Here is a 20,588-nt window from a genome sequence, read left to right on the forward strand (position 1 = left end):
ATTGTATTCTTGATGTTTACAGTTACCAGAGTCCATTGAAGGTATTAATGAGTAGAGCCCTATGTGGAATGCAATGAATAAGACAAAAAAGACCCCCCCCCCCCAGTGTTTACAAGTATTCAAACTTTCCTTGCACTGACATTTTCTGGGGTATTAAAAATAAGGAATACACCAGAATTTTAAGAAAAATAATCCACGCAGAAACCCTTATAGACCTACTGGAAGGACATGTATGTCCCTTGAGGTTGAAAGTGTTTTTGTATATGCTTGCATATATGTTTGTATGTTATAATAAAAAAGATCAAGTGATTTAACAAATTCATTTTTGAAGCACAAAGCTTGAAAGAAAAAACTTTTCCCACTTCCTAATTTCTAGTGCCTCTGGTCAGGAAAGATCTTGACAAAGGACCTGGACCTATGCACCCTGTTTCAATCTCAATCGAAGCACAAGCAGTGATGAAAACTATCAAAAATTCCACATTTTATTTATTTATATATACAGCACACACACAAAGAGCAGTTCTTTTCTTGAAAAAAAATCCTCAGAAATATAGTTCAATTCATGAGATACCTATACTAGCCATAAAAGATTAAGGTTGATCAGTGAATAAAGGTTTTACATATGAAAAAAATAAGATGAGAATTTTAAAAACAGTTTATTATAAACAAATTAAGATAAATACTATACAAGGCATGACTTATTTATGCAGACAAACCAGGTTATATCAAAATCAGATGTAACAAAATATCAGTTATAACCAACTTTTTTTTTGTTCCATTGAATCTACAATATTAAAATATAAAAAAAAAGATTAAATACAGTAGAACCTCTCAAATCAGGAGGATCCATAATATGAACACTTCTGCACAGAATTGTGTTCTCAACTAGGGATTTTGATGTTTTTCTTTACCCAAATTCTGTTTCTGCTTTTTCTATTACATTGCCCATTTTCTATCATTTTGTGCCACATTTTTCAGATGTATTGTGGGTGTCCACTGCAGTTTTTGAGCTTTTAGAAAAGTGGAAACAATGATGATATTTGCATATCTCAGTGAATGTGATTAGTCAGAAAATCAGCTTTGGTCAAAAGAACTTTCCTTTCTTCATTTCAATGCACTATTGTTTTAGAACTTGTCTATGACTTGATTATTTTCTGTGATTATTCAAGTGAATTTCCAAACATGCCAAAAACACCAAGTGATGTGGCAGGTACAAGCCGCTAATGGCAACATATTGCTTAAGTTTATAGGAGAAAGTTGAACTTTTAGAAAAGCTAGGATGCGGAACCAGTACGAATGTTGTGTGAAGAATATGGAATCAGAAAATCAACCTCTTACAATCTTTAGAAAAAGTAATTCTGATCCCCACAAAATGTCTATACAAAATGTGTTTGAAAAATAAAAGAGTAAAAGGGGATCTTTTTACTGGTAAATTTATGTAATTTAGAAATTGGTGTTTAGAACTTAATTCCTCTCTCCTCACCCTCACAAAGCTTTTTTGTATTCCTATGAACCAGTGTTTTTTTTTTCATTTTTTGTATACTCCTGTTAGTGATTCTCCCCCTCCCTCAATATTTATCTTTCTACTATATACATGTAAGAGAACATGTAGGGTGAAGGTGAAAGAAATTTACTGTATACTCTCTTATCAACTTATCTATACCATTTTTCATTTTTTCTATTCATTTCTTTTCCTCAAAAACTGCCACCACTCATCTCAGTAGTGGGAACTTGTAAAATATTTTTGATTCTTCACAAGGTTATTTCGAAGACTATTTATTGTCACTTTTAACTTTGTAATAAAACCACCCCATATCGACCATAGACTTTCCTTTCCCCCATCCAAAGAGTAAGGATTACAGCTTCATAGTAAAGTGAGCTACCTTCCATGAATGACAGAACTTATCTTCAACAGGTTCATGGTTAAAAAACTTTTTTTTGTCAAAGTTACTGATAAGTGGATCTATCTAGAGCAGTGCTTCCCAAAGTGGGCAATACTGCCCCCTGGGTCTATAGAAAGCTCCAGGGATGGTAGAAGCTACGGGTATAACATAGGATTCTATGGATGGGCTTGAGTTGGGGGCGATGATTAAAAAATATTCTGAAGGAAAGGGGAGCAATGGAACAAAAAGTTTTGGAGCCTCTGATCTAGAGTTATGCACTCAGACAATAGTCATGCCCCCCTCCTCGTATCCTGGAGCAGAGCCCCTAGGGTAGGTATCTTCAACCTGTTGCTCAAGAAGCACCTATAATGTTCTATGCTGATGCCCGATTTTGTGCTCACAAACACTTGATCAATGTCTCAATTAAATACCTTGTACAAATTGCATTCAGGAATAAAAATCAATCCTGATTTTTCATGCATTCATACGTCAAACTTGCCATGAGGGCGCTCTTCTTTTGATGTGTACAAACAGTGCTTGTGACTAGAAAAAGGTTGAATACCTCTGCCCTAGGAATTGGAATCTTTGGTGGGTCCATGAACCAGACTTTTCAAGGGATCCCTCTATAGTGAATATAATAGCATGAAAAAACAAAAAAGTTGAGAATCATTCTGGGTCCCAGGGGCCATACAATAGTAGTTCAATTACTGTGAAACATTATAGTCAGTCTACATTGAAAATGAACAATCTTTATGTATATAAAGACAATGATATGCTATTGCTATAGATTCAAAATTTTTGAAATTAAAATATTCAATAAAAAATTAAGATTTTTTTTTGGTTTTCACACACATTAAAAACATAATCTCGCCTGAAGGCCCCCGCCCCCCCGCATACTCCAGTGGTAACTGGAAAAATTTCCAGATATAAGAATCAACCGCTTATAAGAATCAAAATGGCTAAACAAAATGTGATTCTTATAAGCGGCAGCTACTGTATTACTTTAGGCACATAGGTAAGCAGATCGGTTTCCTTAAACTAAAATTTTTAATGCATTTTGGTTATAATGAATATTTTTAATAGTTTTACGAGCGACTTTGTTACACCTGGCTCGACTGTACCTATAATTTATACTTCAACTTTTCTTGTTTTTCTCGATTTGCATCCTTAATTCTTCATCTAATCTTTCCTTTGCTCTCACAACCTGTGTGTAAGCAGGTAATCTAGTTTAAATTAATATTATAACACAAAAAAATTAAAAGTTAATACACCAATATACTATTTAAATGAAAAAAATCAAATAAATGCAAATTAGTGAAAAAATAAGCCTCTGGGACATACATATAAGCTGTAATCAGAGAAATCTCCAGAAAAAGTATTGATAGAAATGTCAGTTTTTTTTATATGCCACACATAGCTTTGTGAAAGACCAACAATTTAGTTACTAGAGCTTTCACCCTAAGCTTCTTTCTCCCACTTTTCAGTTTTTAATAACAAATAAAAATATAGTCATGTTTGGTAGTTCACATGGTTTAATTGGCTGTAATATTTATATACAAATTTTGTGAATTTTCTGCACAAGAAATGCTTGCAAAAAACCAAAAGGGAAAAGTAATATAATGAGCTGCAGCCTTGATTTTTAAAACCATGCAAGCTCCAAATGTATTATAGAAAATTATGGTATGAATACTATTTAAAATTCAATCATATTTTTGCTGATATTAAAAATAGTCAACTATATATTGCTCAAAATAGCTTGAAACAAAATAAATGTTACTGAAAATATTACGTTATCATGCCAGGTGGCAATGAAGGTCCCTTATAAATTGATGGGCAAAGAACTAGCAGCAGCTGATGAATAATAAATGCAGTTATTCCCCATATGCGATGTTCCCCACCTATATACACAGGTAATACATACTTGCGTTTGGATTTGAAATAAGTGTAACACACATTTTTCGGACTACAAAGGGACTCTAATGTCCTGTGAAAAACTTTTTCAACTTCATCTCTATTAATTCTGCAGTGTTCCAAGTTGATTGGCTCCTTTAAGTGCCCAATGACTGTTGTTATCCAAATATTTCCATAATCAGTAGGAACAGGTGGCATAGTTGTCCAAATGTCTATCATATTCGATGGTATTCCAATTTCTTCTTCAGTTTCTCTTAGTGCAGCAGAAACAGGGTTTAAATCTTCACAATCTTCCATGCCACCAGGAAAACTAACATCACTTTTATTTCTACCCATTACGGAGGATCGAACAGTTAAAATTATAGAAGGACTGTTATTAAATGCAGTTAAAAGAATCATAACTGATGCATTTTTTACTTTTTTAGAAGGATATCCAAAAAATTTAATATTATTAATATTATTAAAGCGCTTAATATATTCTGACTTATATTGTGATGAAAGTATATCACTGAATTCAGACCTAGTACAGAACTGCCTTGAGAAGCCCATTTCTCCTGGATAGCGAGTTCCTACCAAGCAGGCAATATGAAACTCCTGGGAAAAAATTAGGAACAGTAGCTCTCATTTTCTAACAGTATAATAATATGAAATTTTTTTTTTCTTCAAAGATTTTTTTTTCAAACAATGAGAAATTTGAATATTTAGAGAGAGAGAGAAACATCAAATTATATTCATGTATATGACTCACATATACCAACTAATCAGCTATATACATTATTTCATTTGTAATTTGAAATATATTTCACATTCCAAATATTTCTAAAGAAATTAATTAACGTTAATTAGAGATTAAACTTTTTCGCATGAATCATTTAATTTAGGACATGAATAACAGGGCTTGATAAATCCCAGGCATGAGTCTCCATGGCGACAATAAAACTGGTATTGCCACCTATAAAATTATCTATGTATGGTTGCTAAATCGAGGTCTGGAGATAACAAAAAGATTTTTAAATTTATGTCAGCTTGTCTACTAGCATAGAAAGGGGGATCAAGTTCTAGAAAAGTTTAAAAAGAAAAGAAAGATTATTCTTGACAAATTTTTCTTGAAAATACATGTGCTTAGTTCTAAAGAAATTTAGCTGGCCTATACTTTTAATGATTTGTCCAGCCTTGATCTATAAACAAATTCTTTGATTTTACATGAAATTTTATTCCATTCACACACTCTACTTTAAATGCAAAAACACTAATTAACAGACATACAGTATGGTAATTATGAAAAAAGAAATACAAAATAATTACTTTTGACTGTAGATAAAAGGATCCTCCTTTGGACTTTTCATTTGCTTGAAAAAGATGGTTATATGCTGCTTCCACTTTTTCTGGATCAAGATTTTCTCCAGAGACATTCAAAATATCCCGAGCCTCCTTAAATAAAAGATGCATATTTGATGTACTTGCAAAAGTATAAAATGCTATGTAAAAAAGACAATCACTACAGGGTCAAAAACAAAAAGAAATCAACAACACATTAGTTTCAATAAATTAAAAAAAAAAATAGATAAACAACATAATGCAATCGAAACGCTTTAGATTTAATCTCACAAAATTAAGTGAAAACATGAACATTATATTTTTCAGGGTTGGGAATTTTGCCGGGAGAGTGGCAAAAATGGTTGTGTATGTAAATGTGTATCTTCAACTGTTAATTAAAGTAGATCCTGCTTATAACGTTTTTCAAAAAAACAGTCATAAAAAAATGTTGTAAACAGGAAAACGCTTTAAACAGGAAATCTTAATGAGAATTACTTATTGTTAGGACCACGAAAATAAGTGGAAACCATTCTAAATGGGAGGAACATAAGCAGGATCAACTATTTGTTTTAGATTTATTACATGTGCGGAATTCCATACATTAAATTCTCAGTGCTAATGAGCTTCTTTGCAAGCTTTTCCTACTAGTAGACAATGAAAGTAAATAAACCTTTGGATAGAACATGTTTTTAGAAATGAATTACTTGATTCACAGATACATTCTTCTCCTACCCAGAACATGGCCCACCACTCAGTCTCAACAAAGAAATATAAGCAGGTGATCAAAAACCTGGGGCATGCTGGAAGAAAATTCATAGAGATACCAGTGAAATTATGGGGGATAATTTTTTTCAAGATAAATTATTTTTGAGAGGGACTCTTTCACTCAAAAAAGACCCAGATTTTTCGAATTACCTGGGTCCCGGGACCCAGGTTAATTAGAGCACAACTGCATCTCTGGCATTTATTTAAACATTTAACTATGTATCTTAATTATATCTTTTGTATCAAATACAAATGCGTGTATCTAAAAATTGAAGGGCTTTCAGCAAGAAGGGTGTTTGCTCTATTTTTGTTACTTTTGAGTTGTCTGATTTTTTTGTTTTAAAACTATCATAATTTGGTGCAAGATGAAGATAACTTCAGCAGTTAGTGTTATTGTGTTTCTTAATAGATAGAACTAATGCCATAATAGTATTGGGGCAAGAAAAGGGTAGCTCTTCATAGGTTTAATTTCCCAAAAGTGCCATTAATAGAGCTAACCCCTTCTTGCTACAAGCTCTTCAATTTCAACATATGCATAATGAACAAAACGATCATACTTGTGAAGTCAACCCATGCTTGATGTTAGACATTGCCTGAGCTCTGCTGCTAGTTCGCCCTGTTGCTGCTTGTTTTGCAGCAACACTGCTAGCTGGAAAACATTTAAATAAGAGATTTAATCGCATAGTAAGCTGGGTTTGCAGGTTTTAATGCATAGGTTTTTGACTGTTTAAACCGTCATATCAAAAACCTCAAATATTGCTTTTAAATATAAAAATTCCCATTAAAAATGCACACACTGATTGCATGTAATGTCACTATATGTTATGAAAAGAATATATACTTGATATGATTGTAAAATAATTTTCTTCTCTTTACAGAATTATTTTGGACAATATATGTCTATTTTTACTTGTAAAATATACAATTTGAATAGAGCACAACATAAAAGCTGAAGGGAAAACTATGGAACTATTTGATATTCAAGATGATTCTTGACCTCTCAAAATTTCTTGAACTGCTTATACAGCCGACGTTCATTATAATGACCATTCCTTTACAATGACCAGTAGGATAAGTCCCAAATTTTTTCATCGAATGACAATCATATATGAACTACTTTCGATATAATGACTCTCCCAATATAGCATTCACTTTTGACGGGACAAAGGAAGTCGTTATATTGAGTGACGACTGTATATAAGTATAGATATAAACCATCTGCTGTACTCCTTTTATAACAGATAAGAATTTAAAAAGTTCTTTTACACCATATATGTAATGATATGCAAAAAGTAAGGATGACTAAGTTTGACTATGATGTAGTATATTTACTAGCATTTACATATAATGCAACGTTTTTCCAACTGAAGCTGTCTGTACATGCAAAACAATTTTTTGGGTATCAAGTCCTTCAAGCTCTGCTTTGATTGAAATAAGTAATAATATTTTTTAAAATGCCAGATTTATACAACCCAAGAAATATTTAGGTGAGAACATGAGAGTTAAATTAATGATTTCATAGATGCTGTGCAAGAATTTTTAATATGGAATAAAATTATGGGTAAATCAGAAAATTTAAAATACCAAATATATATTTTATTACCCAGTAATTACATGGTAGTTCAAAATATAAAAACTTGAATAATAAAATATAAAAATCTGCATAAAAGTTATTATTTAACATACCTATCAGGTTAAAAAACTATTTGACAACACTGACAGTAATTTTTTGACTGTTTTAATACTGAGCTAGTTTCTGAGGTTAAAAACATAACCCTGAATTCCTATCAAACATATTTTGAATAAACAGCTCTATTTTGGTTAGTAAATTGAACACGGGTAATCAGTTTAGATAAAATGGACCATAAAGTTATATATTATTTGTATGTTGAAAAAATTTAAAATTGCAAATTTTAATTAATATTTTAATTATTGTAATAAATTAGAGTTTAAAAATGTAACATAATATAGAAAAAAGTAAGTTTTTTATCAAGTTATATACCTACTGAGTTCAAAATATTATCCAAAAGCATTCATTTAGGTTTTTGACAGTTTCTGATGGTTTTTAAACCAGTTTTTAACATCAAAAACCGAACCCTGATAGTAAATATGCTGATGGGTGAAAAATATTTATGCTCAACAAAAAAACAAGTTTTTATGCATAATTTTTAGGATTGTAATCTACTGAGTTTTTAAACTGGTTAATTGATTAAATCAAATTGTTAATCAGTTATTTTAAAATGTGAATTGCTTATAACAAACATTGTATTGATAGCTATATATTTACTGATGTGTAAAATGATTAAAATAAATTTCTATAGCAACTATTTATCAAATGTGAACTCTATGAGAATAAGAAAAAAAAGGGGTTCAAGATGTTGAAGACATCGACTAAAAAAACCAGACATGGCCCAGGCTCTGTCCCATGGGGATATGAGCTCAATACCCCAAAGGATTGGGCCACGCTGAAAAGCCATCTCAACTAGAAACAATCCAATATGCAAATAGAAAGGGTAAAATGCTACACTATTTGTTGAGTCCTGGATGATATTACTTTCAACTAATCATTTTTTCGGAAATCAATTAAGGAAGGTCACTGGTTTAAAGACTAGATTCACAATCTTCATACCGCCAAATACTTTGGAAGTGTTGGAAAATATCTTAAAGGGTGTTTTGCTCTGAAAATGGTATTGGTGGTATATGAAAACCATTGTGTATAAGAGTAGAGAACACATTTTGGTCTAGTTCTTCTATAACTTTCTTCGTATTTAATTTAAAACCAAAATCACACAATTTTCCTTATGACAAAAAATTAAATAGAAAATTTTAGGAGTATGAATTTTTCAGTGACAAGACCAGTATTAGAATTAAAATGCAAGTGAAAAAGCAAATAAATAACATTATCTTTGCTTAACTTGACTGTAAACTACACTATAAACTTCAACCTTTTGATCATAATTTTTCTGTCAACTATCATTGCTATTGTTCTGAACTTTTATAATATAAAACGTACAAGTACTGGACATGTGCATTAATTCACAAGTCCTCTTCTTAGAACTTATTCCCCCCCCCCCCCGCAAAGGCATGGCTGATTTGAAAGGGCCCTGGGCAAAACAGGCATTATAGGTCCCCACAACTAGGTAAAAAATGTTTGGAAGATGGGAACATCTCTAATCCAGACTCATTGGGACCTAGATGATTTGAGATTACAGATCAAATTTTGTTTATTTTCTCAAGTTTTTGTAATTAAAGCAATAATGTGTATCTTAATGAGCAATTTGATTCATATACATTCCTTTCAAAGAAAATTATTAAAGCAATATATAAATATATATCATACAATAACAGATAATTTAATATTAAATCATAATTTTTACTTTACATACCATTACAAGTTACTCATAAAAAACAATGTTTTTTTTACTTATATTCTTCATAACATTTTTTGTAGCCATTGAGGTAGGCCAACTATCGCATAACTTTGGGGGTATTGATGCACAATGGTTTTATCACTTTTACTTATGTATAAGTAAAAATATTAAGTAAATATCTTAGAGTTTTTAAAGTAAAATCTCTACCTCAGAGCCAGAGGAATGCAACTTTAATATTTGTATTCTAGTAATTCACATTAGAAGTAAACATAATTTTTATCAGTTTTATCAATGACCTGAGGTTGGTTTTTTATAGTTCCCAACTTCGAGGTGTGAATTCGAGCCAATCTCCCTGTTAAAAAGTCTTGCCACAGAGAGCAACAGGCCTACAATGGTACAAATATTTGAACATCACACTTCACTCACAATTACAAAAATTTCACACAACACTAGATACACACACAGACTGTTAGTAGGGTTTTTTGGGCGAGAATTCCTGCCCACCCATTCTTGGGAATGTTTTGTGATTTCCTGTTCCTGAAATCTAGAGAAATCGGGAAAATAACTGTTGTGAAACATTAATACTGAAAATTAAAAATAAAAGATTTTAAAAAAAATAATGGGAATATTTGTTGAAAATTTGCTTAATCTTCTATACCTATAGCAGACCTGCCAACCTTCAGAAAATAGCATAATACAAATACAAGGTCACAACAGGCAAAATGCCCAATGAATCCAACTTTCCTCCTTCGAATACGTTCTTGCCTTTCCTCTCTCTGCAACTTTAATACTTAGAAACTTATCCTTTTTGTCCTTTGTGTCTAACCACCTACATGTGATTAAGAGAGGAAGTTTTATGGCTTTATACTGCCCAATTTTGTGCACGTGAATCCTTCCCTGGGAAAATTTGTTTTTCACAACTTACCCCGTTTTCTAAGCAATCCTACAAGAAAATAAGAGCGGTTGCGGGGTCATCCTTTCCGTTATTTTTATGAGGGATGACCACTGACCACGATCGGCCTTTCAATCTGAATGGCTTTAAATGCCAAAATAATAATAGCCATTATATACAAGTGGAAGAAAAATCCCCTTTCACAGTTGAAGCCACAAATCTCAAAAGTTTAGACGCAGTTTAAAATGCAGAATTCTCTAACATATCACCCTAGGGGCTCACATGTTCCATTAACACTAAGTGGTCCCCGGGAGAGGACCAAGTCAAGTCACGAGAATTGCTTTGTTATATTTATTATTTATGCATAATGTCATGATATTATATAAATATATATAGTGAAAATATGTGGTATTATTAAATACCTTATCTCACGGATGGAGGTACCAGCGGGCTTCCGTTCGTCTTAATAGTTCCATGACCTCATAATAAAATAGCCATGTAAACAATATGGGGAGAGCCTGATCAATATCCTCTATTGTGTTGAGACTGTTGCCACCAAAATGTAATAATGTTGAACATAACCCAATGTCACATGTCCATATGCAAATCATCTGAATGTGTGACAAATCTTACTGAGCTTAAAACTACTCCGACTGATTGTGGTCTTCTAATGATGATTTTATTCATCTAGTCTGAGTTAGTATATTTCTAATCGGACAAAGTATTTGATGTGAGCGATGATCATTGTAATGTGATTTACATCCGTGTGTCTGGAGTACAGCGTTCCAGGATGCTCAAAAGAGCTTACAATGAAAAGTGATGGTCGTCATCTTCCTCGTGTGATGAAATCATCTTCTACGTCTCGTCTTCCTGTCTACTGATTTCTGATGCTTTGGTGAGCTACGTCTTGCCGATTCATGAATGATGATCTTCCCGCTCATGGTGTGTGGCATGTCATCAATGTGCTGTCTCATAAATTCTGATCTTCCCGCTAGTAACGCGTGTGCTGTCTCGTAAATTGTGATCTTCCCGCTAGTAACGTATGCTTCATCACGTGTGCTGATTCACGAAATGTGATCATGGACTTCCGTCGATCAAGTGGAATTGCCCACCATTCCCAGTCTGATTCCCAAGAAGTCAGCTAGATCTTCATAGTCTGTGTGGATAGTCGACAATATAAGTGAGTGAGAGAGATCTGTTCATATCTTATTCATTGAGATCATGGCTATTCATGTTTAACGATAACATTTGAATTAACGTATTGCAACTTAATTTGTGTTTTTGACTTTAATAAATGACTTAATCTGGAAATTGCCAACGTTTCTTTGAGTTTGCCCATGACTTATATTATGAATGCAAGAATCACGGGACGTAGCTGAAACTAATTCGCTACATCTGAAATGCTTATTCTCTGTTAGTGGGCATGAATTATCATATTTATCAGTAGTGATTAAGAGTGATGTGTAAGCATGTGATCAGCATAATTGAAATGAAGTCATTTTATTGTTGCATAGACAAGTTGAAATTCAAACTACACAAAAGGTAAGGTTCTTTTTTTTTTTTCTTCTTCTTTGCTAAGGAGGTCATTCAAGTATTACTTCAGCATAGTTTCGGGTTTCCTGACTATTGATGGCAAGGGGGATTTGAATGATGCTTACGTCATCAGCCATCCTTTATAAAAATATGAAATATTCTTAATGGCATCTTACTCGGTGCGCCAAACACAAGCAAAACCTTTCGCTAGTTTGTAAGCTCCTGAACTAACATTTTCCCTATTGATAAGTCCTCTGTAGAGCTTTTTTAGTGATCTCTAAACATTCTGCAGATCCTTCCAATCTAGAAATGTGTCCGGACCGCTCAAGCGTTTTATAAATGTGTCGCAGGTCACTAAGTACTCTGAGGGGGAGGGGGGGTCAAAAATGGCTAAAAATCTGCTCACGTTATACTTGAATGGCCCCTAACTGAGGGAAAATTAGAGAAAATAAAATTTCACATGCTGTGTAAATTTAATTTAATCTGATTCTAATCATTCAGAGCCTATCTTAACTATAATTAATTCCAGGACAGGTGACAGAGTCGTCACCAGGAGAGTTGAGTACAGCACATGTGTCAATATTCAACCTTTCACGCAAAGATTTGTAAATTTTCTATGTTTAATTGCATGGATCATTATAATATTATAATATAAATACAATAAAATGTAAAGCAATTATAAAATACGGGATTCCTGTCATGAAAACGTATAAACTGAGATGGTCATGTAATTGTAAACAAGTGATTTCGGAAATTCCCGAGAAGTCTTGGGAAACATGATTTCCCATTCCCAAAGGCTTCAAAATGTAGGGAATTTGGACCCTAACTGTTAGGTACCACACACTTACACTTCCACACAACACAATCGGTAGTAAATTGCCCATGATGTTGTGCTTGGCATGAAACAAAAAGTATCAAGTTCAAATGTCTTTTTTTTTCAAACCAAGCACAACTCAGGTCTATCGCCATTGGCAATTTACTACCTAGTGAGTTGTGCCAGAAGTGTACCTAACAGTCTGAGTGCGTATCTAGAGTTGTTTGATTTTTCAGTGCTGCCATCTATATTTCAGAAGTGAAATGTGATGATTGAATATTTGTACTGTTTGTAGGCCTGTTGCTCTCTGTGGTGAGACTTTTTAACGGCACCTTGAAGTTGGTAATCGAAGGAAACAAACTGCAGCCGACCACCACTGCGGCAATGGTAGGACTCGAACCCGAACCTCGCGATGCGAGTCTGTCACTATGACCACTCGACCACCACAGCAGCAGTTCAAATATCTGTAGTCCTTGCTACAGAAAGGATTAAAATATAGTAGATCTGCTTCACCCCCATTCTGAAAGATAAAAAATTTCCTCTGGCTCTTTGCTACTACAGAAATATATATATAAAAAACCTGTATATTCCTGCTGGAGCGCTCTAGCAAAAGCTCGGCCAATCACTTGTGCACTAAGCACAACAACTTGGACAAGATACTTCGCCTAGAAAAAAAAATCTGATTTTAATGAATTAAAAAATATAATAACTATAAATGAAACACTACAGATCAAATGAATAAAAGCTCTCAAAAAAGTTTTACAAAATATTGAAAAAGTACAGTAGAACTATATCGCAAAACTGATGCAGGGTATCCACCAAATATCAAAAGCAAAATTCAGTGACTTTTCTGGGACTTTTTGGCGACTGTTTCTCATTCAAAAAAATTAACCATGCTGGACTGTGTTCTTATACCAGTCGTTTCCGAACTGTGGGCAGCGACACCTAGGGTAGTTTGGGTTAATAAAATAGGGATCTTAATGAAAGGGGTAACGTGAGTGAATTTACAAAATAAAAAAATTTGATAAGAAATCAATTGTAATCCTTCGAAACTTTCCACAGAGCATGATGAAGATGTCAATGCATACACACACATACAGACATGCCAACATTGGCATGAAGCTTCTCAGTAGTGCTGAATGTTGAGCTTCACCACGATGGTGGGAGTGACCAACCCCTTCAACCACAATAAAAAAAAAAACTCAATTTTTTTTTAATTTAAAGATTTAAGTACAACACCCTATAGGAACTAGACCCTAAGGGCTCAAGCCACATAAGCCAACCCCGCAAAAGCATATGCAGCTACATGTTGTTTCTCGAACTAGGGGGGGGGGGGCAAATGTCCACCTTTTGTTCTTCTGCCTATGCCAATAATTTTTTTTAATTGGGGGACCAATTTTCCCTATCGCCCTCCCTCTCTGTATCCCCACCCATGGCTTCAACTGACTTTGAGAGGTCACCTAAGCGCTCAGTAGATCATGGATATCCAATGCAATCCATCCCCGCATACACCCTTGCGGGTCATATATACAGACATTTGCGACCCTAGACTCCCCTCCCCCTGCTTTTTGTCGCATCTGAGTTCCTTCGGCACCTAGAAAAAATTTTTCCAAAACAAGCTCCACAGGCATGCCTGTGCATGTTGAAAACACGTCCTGTGAATGCACAAAACTACTGAACACATTATTCATCAATGTTAAGCCATGCGCACAACATCCGCGTTGCACCGCGAAGTATAGCAATAGTGGGCTCAAAACAGAGCAAAAGAGCAGAACAACGTTGAAAGGAGTGAAGTAGTTTGTCCATCGGTTCAATCGGTCCATACCGGCACGACTGTCGAAATCTGCAGTTTGTCGTCGGAATGGACGTGCATTGCCAGACAGGGATGTGCATCAAAAGAAAACAGCATCTAAATAGAATATGCACGAATAAGAGAATTTCTTTACTGATTGTATTATCGAGAGCAGACAGAACGTATTAGCGCAGGTAAAATTAAAAATTAAAAGGAACGTTTAGTATATATAAGAGCCGAAACTATCATCAAGGGTACAAACATAGTCTGGCTGATTTTCAAATTCTGACAGTCAAGGTCCCATTTATTTGTACAGGGAAGCACAGTAGGGGGCTGACAAGGTCACAGCCCGAGGCTTTTTCACCTGGTCGCTTATAAACAATCGCTACATTTCTAGCTACCTTGCAGAAATTTCATGCATCGTGATTGGCCAAAATGAGTGATGAAGCATTACGCACTCATGGTGAAATTTTTGCTGGCGATGATTAACAATAGATACATTTAACTGTGCTTGAATCCGACATACACCGTTGGAGTAATGGTTATAGTGCAAGACTCATGTACCGAAGGTTGTGTGTTTGATTCGGTCTGATACCATCCAAATTTTTTTCCCCATTCTTCCATCTTTGTTCTCATTTACTAATTTACTAAAAAAATGTTTCCATTTTTGTTTCTGATTTAATCAAATGTGGTTCACGTGCATCGAGAAGACAATAATAACAGCTAGCAAAGCTGGGCCCAGCTATCATTTACTGGTTCAATAAAAAAATGCTTTCATTTTTCATTAATGTACTTTGAAATTCAGTTTTGTCCATAAGTCCTCCTCTCGTGACGTCTTGCTAGCTTTTTATTTATTTATTCAATATTGGTTGGCCGAGGCCTATACAAAGAAATGCGGTGGTAAAGTTTGACAGAGGCGATTGATGTTACAAAGGAAATCTGAAATTGTTGTACACTCAATAATGTTTGACGGGAGGTTGTTCCAGTCAGTTATTGTTCAAGGAAAGAAACTAAATTTGAAACAATCTGTGGATGCAAAAATGGAATTCAATTTTTGTGAATGGTTAATTCTTTTTGAAAAGTATGAAGCTGGAGTTGGAAAATTCGAAGTGTCGATATGAAAATGACCATGAAGGATTTTGAAAAAAAGGTTAATAAGCCTAGAGATCTACGGGAAAAAAGCAGTTGCACATTGAGTTGGCATTTGAGTTCAGTGACGGAGGCAGATGATGACCAACAGTTAAGAATGAAGCGGACGGATTTATTTTGAATAGATTCTAATTTGTCTATATTGGATTCTATTTGTCTATATGGGGGTCCCAGATTTCACAGGCATATGAGAGCACAGGAAGAATGTAAGTTTGGAAGCAGAGATGTCTGAGATGACAGGTGGAGTTTTTGGGGTTTCGACGAAAAAAAAAAAGTTTATGGAGACACTTATGAAAGACATTATCAACGTGGAGAGGTCAACAGAAATAATTACACAGAGATATTTATAATAAGAAACTTCGATGATTAAAGAGTTATTGATAGTATGAGAAGAATCGAGGAGAAAGTCTCTTGCGAGTAATTTTCATAAAAACTGTTTTTGAAGAATTAAGGGGTAATTGCCAGGACGAGCACCATTTAGAGACAATGTTGAGGTTATTTTGGAGAGATGCTTGGTCAGATTCATTGTGCACTGTTTGGTAGATGACACAATCATCTGCAATGAGTCTAATATGACAATTGATGAAGTTTGGGAGATCGTTAATATAAATCAAAAACAATAATGGCGAGAGGACCAAACCCTGGGACATGTCAGACTCAACTTGGAGAAATGGGAGGTTCTGGCCCTTGAAGGAGACAAACTGACTGCGGTTGGTAAGGATGGCTTCCTCCTATTTAAGCAGTTGAACACATAGGCCAAGGTTTTGGAGTTTAAGTAGAAGTTTATTGTGGGACACCATGTCAAAAGCTTTAGAGAAATCCAAGAAAATTATATCAGTTTGGACGTTTTTGTCGATACTGCTTGATAAATCGTGTATGAAAAGAGCTAATTAAGTAAAAAGCTTGCAGCAGGTAGAGGCGATAGTGGCGGGTCTGAAATTACGGGGGATATGAAAGAGAACCTGATTTATGAATTGGGATAATCTTATTAATTTTCCAGTCAGGTTGATGAGTTAAATGAGATGTTGAAGATAATTAAAAGATAATTATAGAAATTTCATCAGAGCAGAATTTAAGAATATGATTTGGGATCCCATCAGGGCCAGTGGAGTGGGGTTTCAGTTTATTTAAAAAGTTCAGAAGAACCAGGGTTTAAGCTACGGTCGCATTTTTCGCAAAATGCGAAAGAAAATCGTAGAATGCAAAAAAAGTAGTAGCTACTTTCGCAAAAATGCGTACAGGAGGTACGCAACGAGTAGACATCCAACCACCAATCATTACATTAGCATTGTAGCATTTTGCTAAAGCTTTTTTCCCCAATTTTCGCTTTTTTGCGAAAGGAATTTTTTATCCAGCTTAAACCCAGAGAAGGACTGTTTTAGAGAAAAAGACAGGACTAGTGTTAAATAATGAATTGGAAAAAGATCACTGAGAGGGAGTGAGGTCAGAGGAAAAAACTGACGAAAAAGCTCCATTAAATTCTGTGGCGATATCAAGGTGAGAAGTAAGGTTGGTATTATCAATTTTAAGGGAAAATGGGCCAGCCAATATAGGGCTAAGAAAATTCCAAAATTTTCAGGGGTTTTTGCTCACAGTAACCAAGTAACCAATCACTGGCGTGTTAATACTTCCTATGTTACTAAGCCGGGTTTTCCTAGGAATAGGTGTTTTTCGCCACGTGAGCCGAACTATAATTTCACGTCTGCAGCAACGTGTCACATAATCATGCACCGCGTTTGTGTTTTCCTAGTGGGGCGCATCAGATCAGGACGGCTATATACACTGCTCAAAACAATTAGGGCAGCACATGGTTTTAACAAAATTACGCAAAGATGTCTACCGATAAGTAACATAAATTGAATCATCCATAATTTAAAGCCTAGCAGGAAATGGAAGAAGAAAACTTCATATGCAAATCAAAGTTCATGACGTCAAAAACCAGAAAAAGGAGATAAGGGCAGAAATCGGGATGTTGCAGAAACGTCTGTTTTACTGCCGTAACTGTGAAATTCGATTGCGCAGTATTTTTTTTTGAGACAAGGTGACTTGAGGATGTCTCAACAACGTGATTTACCGGAATCCATGGCATGGCGTGTTATAGGCAGACTGGAATCCGGGCAAACACAACGTAGTGTCGCGGACGCTGTTGGAGTCGCCAGAAGTGTTGTTGCAAGGCTGTGGAATCGATTCCAAGAAACAGGAAATGTTAGACGTCGACCAGGGCAAGGTCGGCCACGCACCACTACAGCAACTGATGACCGGTATATACGCTTAACAGCCCGTCGAAACAGAACATAGAATGCTACGCAGCTGCAAAGACGGTTGCTCTTGGCAACAGGACAAAGGGTGTCCAGCCAAACAGTACGTAATCGGCTTCATGAGGGAGGGCTCTATGCACGTAGGCCAATGGTCTGCATTCCGTTGACCCCACGCCACCGTGCGGCCCGAAGAAGATAGGCTGCTGAACATCGAGATTGGGAGCAACATGATTGGAGCCAAGTGCTGTTTACAGACGAGTCCCGATTCAGTCTGGAGTGTGACACCCGACGTGTTCTGGTATGGAGGGACAGGGGCACTCGAAATAACCCCGCATTCGTTCGTGAAAGGTCACAATACAGACGAGCTGGTTGGATGGTATGGGGTGGAATCAGCATAGGCGGACGTACGGACCTGCATATCATTCGGAATGGCACTTTGACGGCCCGAAGGTATGCAGACGTGATACTGTGACCTCATGTCATCCCTTACGCTGGAGCCATTGGAGATTCCTTTGTTTTCCAGGATGATAATGCCCGACCGCATAGAGCTCGTCTGGTGGAGAACATGCTTGAAGCTGAAACAATACAGCGTATGGAATGGCCAGCGTGCGGAATGGACGACGCATTGCTGCGTGACCAAGGCCGCCTGTTACTGTCCGAGACTTGCAGATTGCACTTCTTGAGGAGTGGAACAGTATTCCCCAAAGTTTGATCGATAACCTCATCGCATCCATGGCAAACAGGTGTGCAGCAGTCTTAGCTGTTCGAGGAGACCACACGCCCTATTAAAACTTGTGCATCATGTCTAAACAGTACTTTTTTTTATCGTTTACATGTAACCAAATTGTTGCCCTAAATCATCTTTTCATGTTTTTTCCATATTTTCAAAGAATTAAAGCTTAATTCCAAATTTTTTTACGTCTTTTTCCTGTATTGCGCATTGATACGCGTGTACTATCCATTGTATTCCAATACGTGGCTGTCTCGCACTGTTTTCTTCACTTTTTTGCTTACTCCCCTAATTGTTTTGAGCAGTGTAGTATATGGCCCTGGCATCAGCTACTCTGTCATCTGAATGCTCCAGTTTGAAGAGAAGGAAAAGAAAACACAACAAAAATGCAGAGAAAATCGGTGAAGTGCGCGGCGCACAACGCATTTGACTCCTCCAGAAGCAGTCGGCCAGTCACACCTGGCGTAAAATGCTGTCGTGAGGCATATTGTGCTCGGAACAGCTGCCGTATGGTCCGCCACTTGGCGATTTTTGGCGCCACACGTCTGATGGCCCGACGAAGAGTCGCCAAGGCCGTCAGACACTACGGACGCAGAAAAAAAAAATCAGCATGCAAAACATAAGAGAAACCACCAAGCATAAAAATAAAAAAAAATTACACCTGGCCCATTTTTTTAATAATAAAAAGATCGGGGCATAAGGAATTCCGGGCATAAATATTCTATGTATTAAAACTAAAACCGGGACCCTTTTTTTTAAATAAACGGATCCGGGCATGTTGAATAAATAAATATTCTATGCATTAAAACTAAAATCCGGACCCTTTTTTTAATAAACGGATCCGGGCATGAAAAATTCTGTAGGTTCATTTTAAATAATAAACCGATAAAACGGAAGGCATGGCAATGGATGAATAACTAATAAATACAACGAAATAATAAAATGGTATGATACAACCTGAGAAGTAGATAATAATTCGTAATGACGTAAGCTACAGAAGGGAGGAATAATAATCAAAGAGAGAGAGAGACGCGCTGGAAATGGAACAATGGCTGCTTAGAACTGTTGAAAAAACGCGGTGAACAAAAGAAAAATCCTGTTTGACGAAGCCAGTGCCATCTAGTATCGCCCAGTGAAAAGTGAAAAGATGTAAAAATATACGGCAACCCAGAGCCCCATTATGACAGTCTTGGCGACTTATCGCGCGGAAAAAGTCGCCAAAGTTGTGGCGGACCATACTGCATCTGTTCCTTGTGCTCTGTACGAAAACAGTCATGCTGATTTTCTTATTGGTGAGTGGACGGCGTGTCGAGCTGGACGATTCACGTTGCAACCCCTGCTCCTAGGAAAACCCGCCTTAACAAAGTAGGAATTGTAATTACGCGTCCGGGGCACTCTAGTGACTTTTATTTTTCAATTCTAACGCTGCAACAGGAATATCTCCGTAAAAAGATTATTAAAGTGAACTGATGCAGTTTAGGAACAGAATGTCTCGTTTTCAGCGAACGGAACTATTTGTATAACACTTACCATTGCAAATCTTCAAAATTAACATGAGGTTCTCAATCAATCACAATCTTTGTTTAAGCATACACGAGGTTCTCTTCCGTAAACACAACAGGGGCCAATTCCAGAATAACTTGGAGGGAATTATAACCTCCTTGGGTCAATTCGATTCTTTATCTAGACGGCTTGATCGTCGACCGAAAGTTTAGAAGCTTTGGGCGAGAGACAAAAGTAATCATATCAATAAATGTGACCATATGACCCACAATTCTGTGATATTACTCAGCTGACTATATTTTTTCAAGAAAAATACGGACAGGAGTCGGCGTGGCCAGCCACGTCCTCCTATATAGGAGGTTATATAGGAGGTCGTGGGCCACCGCGTCCGTTGAGGAAGTATGGGGAATCAGGGTTGCCAGATGAAGCCATTGATCGCTCTATTAAAGGGCCAAAGCAAGCAGTGGCTTCCCATGCTTTCCTATGAGAAACACCCCCGTTTTAAAAAACATTAAAAAATTTTTTGTTCACTTCAGGAACTCAATTTTTTTCTCAAATTCTGTGAATATATTTATACAATTGAACGAGAGCTTTTACAATTTTAGTTGTTATTTGTTTTCGAATATTAACATCAACAACATAGAACCTTTTCCAAAAATAACCAAAATTT

The 20,588-nt window shown here is 35.9% G+C and overlaps 2 protein-coding genes across 4 annotated transcripts; both read right to left on the reverse strand.

Annotated features, from left to right (window-relative positions):
- Positions 1-637: 637 nt before the first annotated feature.
- LOC149085332 (mitochondrial import inner membrane translocase subunit TIM16-like) lies at positions 638-20,104 on the reverse strand. Of its 3 annotated transcripts, XM_089233293.1 has the most exons (6): positions 19,946-20,104; positions 13,067-13,151; positions 6,434-6,525; positions 5,100-5,225; positions 4,315-4,388; positions 638-3,087 (listed from the first exon to the last, which is right to left on the reverse strand). In XM_089233293.1, the coding sequence occupies exons 1-6, from the start codon at positions 19,946-19,948 to the stop codon at positions 3,081-3,083; spliced, it is 387 nt and encodes a 128-aa protein (XP_089089419.1). In that variant the 5' UTR covers positions 19,949-20,104; the 3' UTR covers positions 638-3,080. The 3 variants fall into 3 exon arrangements, with proteins under 3 accessions (XP_089089419.1, XP_089089420.1, XP_089089421.1); XM_089233294.1 differs by lacking the exon at positions 4,315-4,388; XM_089233295.1 differs by lacking the exon at positions 4,315-4,388 and having other exon boundaries at positions 638-3,106.
- LOC149085333 (mitochondrial coenzyme A diphosphatase NUDT8) lies at positions 3,547-4,305 on the reverse strand. The gene has a single exon (XM_089233292.1). The coding sequence runs from the start codon at positions 4,191-4,193 to the stop codon at positions 3,669-3,671; it is 525 nt and encodes a 174-aa protein (XP_089089418.1). The 5' UTR covers positions 4,194-4,305; the 3' UTR covers positions 3,547-3,668.
- Positions 20,105-20,588: the final 484 nt, after the last annotated feature.

This window comes from Pholcus phalangioides, unplaced genomic scaffold, assembly GCF_987345545.1.
Source record: "Pholcus phalangioides strain wild (caught in Gottingen) unplaced genomic scaffold, Ppha-v1.0 ptg000007l_1, whole genome shotgun sequence".
Taxonomy (NCBI): Eukaryota; Metazoa; Arthropoda; class Arachnida; order Araneae; family Pholcidae; genus Pholcus; species Pholcus phalangioides.